Source organism: Loa loa (genome assembly GCF_000183805.2).
Source record: "Loa loa unplaced genomic scaffold supercont3.40, whole genome shotgun sequence".
In the NCBI taxonomy this organism is placed as follows: domain Eukaryota; kingdom Metazoa; phylum Nematoda; class Chromadorea; order Rhabditida; family Onchocercidae; genus Loa; species Loa loa.
In genome coordinates this window covers 70,630-80,630 of record NW_018108220.1, presented here as the reverse complement: position 1 = coordinate 80,630, position 10,001 = coordinate 70,630, and the positions used below count along the sequence as shown (strand labels likewise).

The 10,001-nt window shown below is 34.4% G+C and overlaps 3 protein-coding genes across 3 annotated transcripts; 2 read left to right on the top strand and 1 right to left on the bottom strand.

Annotated features, from left to right (window-relative positions):
* Nucleotides 1–133: 133 nt before the first annotated feature.
* LOAG_01019 (hypothetical protein) lies at nucleotides 134–521 on the bottom strand (the record flags this gene model as incomplete). The annotated part of the gene is made up of 2 exons (XM_003136559.1): nucleotides 134–266; nucleotides 340–521. The coding sequence occupies 2 exons, from the start codon at nucleotides 519–521 to the stop codon at nucleotides 134–136; spliced, it is 315 nt and encodes a 104-aa protein (XP_003136607.1).
* Nucleotides 522–620: 99 nt separating this feature from the next.
* LOAG_01018 (hypothetical protein) lies at nucleotides 621–1,035 on the top strand (the record flags this gene model as incomplete). The annotated part of the gene is made up of 2 exons (XM_003136558.1): nucleotides 621–749; nucleotides 934–1,035. 2 exons carry the CDS (start codon nucleotides 621–623, stop codon nucleotides 1,033–1,035), a joined length of 231 nt encoding a protein of 76 aa, XP_003136606.1.
* Nucleotides 1,036–2,939: 1,904 nt separating this feature from the next.
* Nucleotides 2,940–8,924, top strand: LOAG_01017 (hypothetical protein). The gene is made up of 11 exons (XM_003136557.2): nucleotides 2,940–3,178; nucleotides 3,697–3,759; nucleotides 4,763–4,955; nucleotides 5,343–5,443; nucleotides 5,585–5,751; nucleotides 6,110–6,227; nucleotides 6,321–6,415; nucleotides 6,618–6,748; nucleotides 7,268–7,474; nucleotides 7,944–8,099; nucleotides 8,513–8,924. The coding sequence occupies exons 1-11, from the start codon at nucleotides 3,047–3,049 to the stop codon at nucleotides 8,659–8,661; spliced, it is 1,512 nt and encodes a 503-aa protein (XP_003136605.1). The 5' UTR covers nucleotides 2,940–3,046; the 3' UTR covers nucleotides 8,662–8,924.
* Nucleotides 8,925–10,001: the final 1,077 nt, after the last annotated feature.

The following is a 10,001-nucleotide window of genomic DNA, read 5'->3' as shown; positions in this document are numbered from 1 at the left end:
ATATTTTCCATATCCTCTTGCCTTGGGGAGGACACTTGCATGCCCTAATGAGGTTTCGAGCTTAGGGTCTTCCATATCATAAGATCTCAAGTGAAGGATTAAACAAAGTATATCCATGGATAAAATGTGCTTGCTAGCCTCCCGGCAACAACCATCTTGGAAGAAGGGCAACTCTAACTCCAAACTCAAGCAGGTGGAGCCTGTCAGGCCAACCACCTAAGAGAAGGATACTCTGACAACGTTCCGAAGACTTCATCATCATCGTTCTAGTTCGCTAGGCCTGGCAGATGAACCTTAGGTATGAAAGGTGGGGCGAGCTCCGCGCAAGGTGTGTCTCACCTATAAAATCCACTACGCAGGATGGAAGAATGCGCATTTGTAGCGTTTGCAGTAAGCGGGGGTAGAGCCCTTTCCAAGTGTTCGTTTGTAAAGCTTAAGCCGTGGTATACTTCCATATTCAGTATCATAGTCCTTTCATTTACATGATCCATGTAACATGTATATGCTTTTGTCGATCTCATCGAAAAATCCACATCGCCAACGAAAAACGCATTTAATCTTCATTTTATTTAAAAAGGAATAAGTTTTTGAAAAAGAAAAAACTGCTTCCGTTTTCGGTTATGGAAAAGAAGCTGATGGATAAAACATTCTCATTATTACTATATTGGATAGTATTTGCATCCTTCACATTCACTGATTTTTACGCCGAATGGATAATGAGAATCTTTCCCTTGTACTGGGTCATCAAGGTAGTGTGGCTTAATAACTCATCGCGTACACTGAAAGGACTTGAAACCGCCAGAAAGTTGCATAAAATTTAAAAGAGGGCAATCAATCGTTTGTTTTGACTTTCGAACACTGCTTAATTGATTATGGTAGGTTTCTTTTTTTATTGATGATTTATTTTCATGGCAGTGTAATTATGTTTTGCAGTGCATGTATTGCATGTATTTGTATTTGCCACAAACCGAAGGTATAAATATCATGGAGGAAAAGGTTGTTCTACCGGCATTGCAAAAATTTATTAAAAAGTAAACGGGAGAGGCTTCGTGAAGTACACTGCCGTAATCGTCGCGGCAACTGACTTCTATCAGTACTGTCGGCTTCAACTAAAAAATAAATAATCGATGATATAGTGATGAATGTCTTTATTTTTCATTATATTATGAATAAGTACTGATAAGTTAAAACTTAACATGATTCTGATCGAACTGGTTGTCATTTTTTGCCTGTCATAAAATAGATATATTCGCAAGCAATTCCCAATGAACACACCAACAAACTGCTTTACATCGTAAGCTGGGATGCAGTATACCAAGAAATCTCACTAATTCCAGGGTAACTTAGAGATCTCGTTATTGCTGAGAGAATGATGGCTTGAAAGAGTTAAAATACAGCAGCACAAGCTTCTAAATTCTACAGCATGTACCGAAAATGGCAGGAAACAAATGGTAGGACAGAGTTCCATTTCAAACAAGAACCGAACTGAATTTCCCTTTGCATTTATTGAGAAGTGAGCAGCAATTTCATCCCCGTGCGTTGATCTTGGATTTAAATTTTCATTTACGCAAATTTTATTGAGTTTTAAGCAAAATCTTTGACCTCTTTGACTTCAGTTTAGTTAAGTCAAAAATTAAAAAACTTACTGTCCGTTCCGTCTCATCGAACTGAGAAATAACCAGTTCTTCTTTACACTGTTATATTTTTCGTCGCGTCGTTAAAAGTAGAATGAATCATTTTGCTGAGTTATAAATGAATCACTATCTGCTCTCAGCTGTCATTTCACAGCCATATTTCGCCATCTGCAAGCTTTCTGTTAATCAAGCTTGCTTAATGCTCTGCATCTGCCTACTATTCTTTGATATAGATTGCTGATTTCGCTATCTTGAAACAATAGGTGTAGTATTCCCATAGACTGTATTAGTTACACCACTGAATCGTCACAGCTTAAGCATTCTTCGATCCTTAATAGATTAAAATGAAAGTACTAGCGCATTGAGTGTACTATATCGTTTAAAAGAAAGTGCAACCTTTATCAGCCCGCATTGAATATATTTCGAGAAAAGTGAAAGCCATGCGTTTCGAAAGCATACTTCCATCAGTGAAATTAAACTTAAAAGATTGAGTCACCAGTTGCCTGTGCAGTAGTCATATCGGTAATGTGTTAATGTACCAGTTACTTCCTATTAAGGCAGATATTAGTTTATCACACAAACGTTTCTCTCCTCTTATGTTTGACATAGTTTCTGTTAAGAATTTGAATAAATACGTGATTCAGAAATGTCTTAGTAAATCCGTGCACATAATAATAGCCTCTCCAGTACTGTAATAACAGCTTATAAATGCTTACAAGATGTAGATCTCAGGAAGAGTACAACTTAAGGTTCGATTCTAGGAAGTAATTCAGATTGGTTAGCATATATCATCCCTAAGTAAGACATGTATTTCTTCTGAGATCTACATTCTAAGTAATACACGCAACATACCTTCCTAGACATGCTGTAGCTAGTGGCCGATATCATCTCAGATCTCGAGTCAACTGTTTATTCTGACAATGCTAACGATATTATGTCAACGCAATAATGTAGAAAGTACAATAGATATTCATGACATGACGGCCGACGTATGCTTGAAATTTGCACGATGTTATTGGTCGTTAGCGCCGTTCGCAGGGACTCGAGCGGTTTTGGCTAAATTTTTTTCGGCTTAAGGAAGTTGAGTAAATTTAGTTACTTTTGGGCAATGATATTTTGGTTATAGAGAGAACTCCTCTCTTTTCCCTGGCATAGCAATGTCTCTGCATTTACTTGCTTTGCTTGACACTTAAGAGATTTTCCGCAATTTAATTGCAACTTGTCCGTTTTAGTTTGTATTTCATTTTGCTTATTAATTAAATGATTTTGTCGCTATACTAAAAGGCAACATCGAACCACTGCATTAATTTCAGACATGGGACGAGTACTGCTTCATATAAAGTATCATCGTGCGCGTAGAATGTCGATTTATTTTTAATCGTTAGTTTCGATAACGACAAAAGCCGAGAAAGATGGTGTTAACAGCTGTGCTGTCTATGGTTCGCTATATTGGCGACATAGATGATTGGGATTTTGTCGATCGCCTGCATAGCTATTTCACTACTAACATTCTCATCGCATTCTCTATCCTCGTCAGCTTCAAAGTAAAGCTTTCTTTATTGTCATAATTGAAACGATAATTGAATTGTCATTACACTCCTTAAACGAAGTCTAATCTAAATGATCTAGTTAATAAGATCTAATTTACAGAATACATTCATTGGATATTGAAGTAGAGAGCTTTGTTAGTGAAGTGCTACACTTCATCGTCTCATTTACTTTTCTCTTGCTCCTTAATCACTAACATTTCTACATATTAATCATCACATTTTTACATGTAACAAAAAGGGATATTGGATTTATCTACCTTATTACAATATTATTTTCTGCTTCATTACTTTAAGGTTTTCTATCGATTTTTTAACTGTAAACTTGCAGCATATTATAGACTTTAACAATGTTATATTATAGCGAGGAATTTCACAAATGCTCTTATGTCAGGCTTTTCAAATCTCGAGCTGTAGAACTTTCCCAACTTAATCCCTGAAGTTTAACTCTTGGAATTTAACTGGAATTTAACTCCTCTTCACATCGCTTATTATCTATTTCATCCTCATTTCAGCAATTTAGTGGAAAACCGGTGGAATGTTTGGTACCTGATATCTTCAGTGGATCATGGGAACAGGTGAGCATTGTTCTAATTTATAAATTTTTCTGACAGGAAAAGATATTAAACTCTTACAATTTAAAACGTGTTTATGTACACTTCTCTTTTTTCTTTCTCAATGATAATTAATTTCTCGCCAATCGGATCGAATAATCATGCTCTATTAGTTCTTTCTCAGATACAAACTATTTCTCACTTAGCTATACACATAATACCGTGATCTTTTTTTTAAAACAATTCCTTATTATATATATTATCGTGTTCAATTCATTTTCTCCATCAAATAATTATTTATTCTGTGTACAAAAACTGATACGACTTTGTAGTAATGCTTGTCTTTGTAACACGAGGCTTCCATTATTTCGATGGATTGATGGTCTAATTTAGTGAACTGGGTATGTTATGTAAAAGTGTTGCTTGAAAAGCCTAAATTTTAGTATTCCAATCTTCCATGTATGCTGTAGATGATTATGTAAAATTGTTACTTTTGCATCAAATATTGCACCTCTCTGACGATACAATGACAAGCAGAGAGGGTTCGATTTTTATATAATATATTCTTATAGAATGTATTTTTATAATGGGGTTATGTATAATAAGAATATATGATGTTGCGTTCTTATAATTCATAATTTGTGATTTTCATGCACCGATGTTTTCCAGTACAGAATATCATTACTTGTATTCTATGCAATTCTGAGCGACTTTAATAAATTTCACGGATGCCCCATAAATTCTTTGTTGCCAGGATTATTCTTCTTATAGTACTGTACGTAGCTGGTATCTTTGATAGTTGGTAATTGGTATCTTTCTTATCATCTGATCAGCTCATTCTTATGGATAACGTTCAAGTCACAAAACTTGTTCTCTCAGTTCAGGGAAGAACTTTATGGTCTTTTCTATCACATACCACTAAATGATAGTTGTGCTATTTAATTCATGTCTGAATTAGCTGATAAATGATAGCATCTGAAATGCGAGATTTTATTTTCAATTAAAATGAAACAATTATTTTTTGCAGTATGCAGAGAATTATTGCTGGGCGCAAAATACGTATTATATACCAATACGTGAAGTGGTTGCCGGTGTACCAACCACGGAGAAAAAACAACGGCGTATATCTTACTACCAGTGGGTACCATTTTTTCTCTTAGTTGAAGCAGCCTGTTTTCGATTGCCTAGTCTCGTATGGAAATATATGGCTGGACATTCTGGTATGTTTTTGTTAATATTGCTTTTTTCAGCTATACTTAGTTTATAAATATATCTGGTCGATACTGGAGAGCGCACTTTTTTAAGCTTTCCGGTTACTCATAAAATTATCAGTGATGATTTTTTAACGGTCGAGCCTATCATATTTTGAACTAGAGGGGATATGTATAGGATGTGTATTCATGAGGGAGTATAGGTAGAATGTATGTCCATTTAAAGTTTACTTAGGATAATGCGAGAGCAAGTTTTCTTGTTATAAAATATCTGAGGTATTTGTCTTCATCAGCTAGATATTTTCAGTATTTGGGTTTTCCTGCGAAATAATAATTGGTTCTAAAAAAGTATTGCTGCATAATACAGATTTATACCACAGTTTTTGTTTATTTAAGGTATTAAATTACATGAAATTGTGAAGTTATCCTCTGATCCGAACAACATCAAACCAGAAATAAAGAAAGCCAATATTAAATCATTAACTCTACACTTACATGTAAGTGCTTCAATAATCGTCCAAAGTTTTAAAGAAATTTTTTGTATTAATAACCTTTATTGAAAGTGATTATTTTGCACTGAGATGACAGCACAAATGGAACTTTTCATAGCTGTAATTTTTAAAATCTCATGTTTTTAGGGAGCTTTAAGATTTCATCGAAGATTACGGAAGAAACAGTTTCATCCCCATCGTTATTTAAGAATGTTCAATATACCTTATACAGCTTCATTTGTCACTTATACATATGTACTTACTAAACTCCTTTATCTAGTCAATGCTTGTGTCCAGCTGCTGATCATGAACAGGTTAGTTAGAGGATTTTTCATGTATAGATCATGGTCATTTGTAGTAATACATGTCTAGGTCATTTATAATAATCTTCTAGACTGAGATTTCACTTCACTTACACTTCTTATTTGTAAACTTAATAATTTTGCTGAAAATTATTTTTAAGGAATATCAAATTAAAATCGTTTGATGTCTTATGTTCTTTCTACCAGTCAAAGGAAATTTGCATTCAAATTAGCGTCTTTGTTTCACTTTGTTGAAGGCGATTTGTCGAACAAAATCTTGGATTAAAAACATTTCCGAAGATTTTTGCACCCTCAAACTTATCAGTGATAGTAAATTTAACCTTCTTTTTTGTGTTTGTCAATTTTTTAGGTTTCTCGAGACAGACCGTTACAACTGGTATGGTTTGGGAGCAGCGCTTGATCTTTTGAACGGTACAACATGGGAGCAATCGGGAATGTTCCCACGAGTATCATTATGTGATTTTGACGTAACTATTTTTGAAATTTCTCATTATTATCTCATCTGCAGCAGTTGGAAGCATACATCAACCTGACCGTCTTTTTCAAATGGAGATTTTCAGGTTCGTGTGATGGGAAATATTCAAGAGCATACCATACAATGTGTTCTTGTTATTAACATTTTCAATGAAAAAATTTTTATATTTTTATGGTTTTGGTATGTTGTTGGAATTACTATTGTTCTTTTTTTTTATCTTTTTTACTTCACTGTCAGGGCTGATTTGGTTTTGACTGTTTCGAGGAATGTTCCTTCTGTGATTACAATGATTGCTGCATCAAGTCCAGTCTTTAGCATCTTTATATGTATTTGTTAATTACCAATTCATACTTTTCTGCAGAATTGTTGAAATGTATTACAGGTACTCGGCTTTAATAATTTTCACAACTGGTAGTCTTATGTTCTGGATTGCTGTATGTTTAGTACCCTATCCTAATCGAAATTTTGTTATTCGTCATTTGGAAATGAGTGAATTGCCTTTCGATGCTCAAGGTAAGTGTGCAAAACTGGGAGTGCAGGTTTTCGTAACTCGTAACTTAATTTTCTCCAGTTGTTTAGTAAAGAAGCTATTTTTAGTTATCCGTAATAAATAAGAGCATAATGATGTTGTGTATTTAGTCAAGACGTAGTAAAAGTTAGGTTTTAGAATTTCGTAGAAAAACAAATGTTTTCACTTGATTTTTTTCTTTTTTTTTGATATGAAAACATTTGATGTGTTTTCATCTGATATGGATACACTTGCGAAATGAAATTTCAATCATCCAAGAAGACGAATTTCCGGAAATATATTCTGTACTTTTTTTTTCTTTTTGTAATCAAGACCAGAAGATCTGGACTGTAGAGCGCGTAACCAGCAGTTCTCTATATACATCTCAGGATTACTATTGAAGGGCATGAATTGGATGAACATTTCAGTACATAACGACTTCGCATATTCGACTGAGATGAGGTCACTATTTAAAAATAATTTCATCGTAGATTTTAATTCTAATCAATACCAGTGATTTGTAGAAAGCGAAGAAGATGTGGAGCGATTCATAAATATGTATTTAAAGAATGATGGCATGTTTGTGCTCCGGATGATAACACTCCATTCTGGTGTTATTTTTGGTAATGAATTGATATTTGCATTGTGGAAATCGTATTTTGGCATTGAGCCGCAGATACGGCGATGCAGCTCTTTCCCAACTGGCGCTACGATATGGTTACCACCTACAGGTATCACTTTGAACTTATTCTAACTAATGCAGTTGCTAAGTTTTAATTATTCCCACTCTTTCACTAGAAACATGAAAAAATGGAGGACTCAATGTTCTAAAATATATGTCGGGATATTAATGAAATGTAATGCCAGCGTTAGCGCTAGCAAACTACACCTTTACTCACGCAGTGATCAGCAATACTTATGGCATGGGTTTAAGCTGCCTATCCAATTTTTTCGACATAAAACGTTGGTTCTTTTTGCAATGTAAATACTAGTTCAAATTGAATTTGATTTTTCTTGGGATTAAGAGAAGAGTTAAAGAGAATGTTCATTCATTTTCGCCCGTTTCTCAGTGCGTTACACTTAAGTATCAATGTTTTTATTGATTACGTTTTGAAGTGGATTCAGATTAATGATTCTGTTTTTCTAAATTAACTGCAATATGAATTTACGAAAGTTTGATTGGAAAATAGAGATTTTCAGACAAACAGCTTTGCGATTTCGATCTTAATCAGTTCGACAATGACTCTGACTTGAAATTGTTCCAGAAGATGGGTGAAAAAAAGAATAGTCGAAACGCTGTGGGCACAATTTTAGATGCTACGAAAAGTGAAGAAAATCCACTATTACTGACACAGAGTGAGTGCTATTAGACTATACACTGACTGAAAGTTAGAGTATGAGATAATATTGGCGCAGTTTTGGCCACTTATCTGCTTTCATTTCCTTTACTTCCTCTTATTTTCATCTAGTTCATACAATTCTTAAAGTTGGCTTAGATGAACAGTAACTTAAAGGCCTCAAAAATTCTTATAATCGTTGTGTGATCTCCTGACCACTCTACGTAAGCCACATATAGAAGAATGTTTGTCCGCTTACAAAATGAGTGTTGAACTTTGGGAAGAGCTTTTGTGCGTTTCCCTCCGTATTACTACTATTTTTTTTTCAAAATTTAATAAACGGATTTAGATTTATATTTCTGTTTGTTTCTTCTTGAGAGCATTTGTGTAATGTAACGCATGCGGTGATTTACGAACTTCTTAATTTTTTAGAGTCAACTGCTCCTACACAAACCTTCAAAAATAACCCTCTTAGAAGGCCAGTAAGCAACGAAAGTTGTTTACTTCAGCGTACGGCTCTTTCGTCTCACTCACCTGCTTCCAACAATCCAACGGAAAAGACTGGAAATTTTATGATTTAATATTATTCTTCAGTTATTACTTCAAATCATGACCAGTTAGTCTTAACATTATTGGCCTTATTACCCTACGAAAATCCGTGGTGATGCTAATTAATTTATTATGTGATCTGTGAAACGTATTTTGTGACTCCGAGACTCTAAATTTTTATCTGGAATGACTAAAATGTCTGTTGTTTTGCCTATATATCTGTTGTGTTTTTAAAGCAAACTGGCGCAGTTTGTATTACACTCTAGTTTCAGTATCAGTTCAAGATATCCAAATGCTCTTCAGTTTAGTTCATAATTGTAGCAAAATTTAGCTTCGAATATCTGTCCCAGATCAACATTTTCGGTATGAATTTAATTCCTGATTTGTTTAGAATCTACTTTGATTTGGTTTTCTTTTATTTTGCCGTTCGTTTTGTAATGTTTTAGTGCAGCATCCATGACATTGCGGACTTTCTGTAAATATTTCCTATTTTAGTTTATTTGCTGATTCGAAAAAAGCATACGTGGAGTATAAAACACTGGTGAGAATCGCTTATAGGCTGTTCTAGACGAAAAAGTGCATTTATAAACTTCTTGTTTCCCCGGACTTTATCTCATTTTAACTTCAGATTTTAAAACCTTCAGTTATTTTTGCTTCAACAATGCTTTTTTTCCCACTAATCTATTTTATTTTTTCACTCACCGCCACCTCATTGTGCATGTTATAAGTCATTTGTTATGCCTGTTACTATTGTTCGGAAAGATTTCACGAATAAAAGTGATCATGTGCATTATGCATTAATATTATTCATGAATTTTTAGCCAAATAAGGCATATGTTTTTGTGCTGGAAAAAATTAGCCATCAAATTTACTTCTCGAAAATTCCATGTATTCCGTGCGAAGTTCCCTCAAGTTCTTGCAAATTCCAATTTACACGACAAGTAAATTTGCCTGTTTATACTTTTCTCGGGATGTGATATTGATGAGAAAGTGCGTATGTTAGAGGGGTGCATTCTACTAAAAAATCAGTGGTAATTACGACAGCGAGATGTTAGGTTTTTTGGAGTATTTTGGGGAAATTTGCATAATTCGATATGTATTCGTTCATAAATTTTTGGTCATTCTCAATTAGTTGGTCATTGTTAGGTAGTGTTTCGGAGGAAAAGGTCAGATCGTAAGTTGTTCAGGAAATTTCACTACTGCGAAGAGAAATCGCTTGCAAGGTAATTACGAAAGAGGTTTTACAACATATAAGTGCCTGGGAATAAGAATCTATTTGGGGATACGCTCTGCATTCAAAGTCATCAACTTTGTCTCTGGTTCCTAATTCATGTTCGGGAATTCTGAGCTTATCTGAAGTCCACAACACTTC

What these genes read in the sequence shown, in the direction of transcription:
- LOAG_01017 (XM_003136557.2), top strand. Translation starts at nt 3,047, where the DNA reads ATGGTGTTAACAGCTGTGCTGTCTATGGTTCGCTATATTGGCGACATA. An exon ending in TTTATATTTTTATGGTTTTG is followed by an intron (nt 6,416 to 6,617) that starts GTATGTTGTTGG and finishes AATGTATTACAG; the next exon opens with GTACTCGGCTTTAATAATTT. An exon ending in TCCACTATTACTGACACAGA is followed by an intron (nt 8,100 to 8,512) that starts GTGAGTGCTATT and finishes TTAATTTTTTAG; the next exon opens with AGTCAACTGCTCCTACACAA.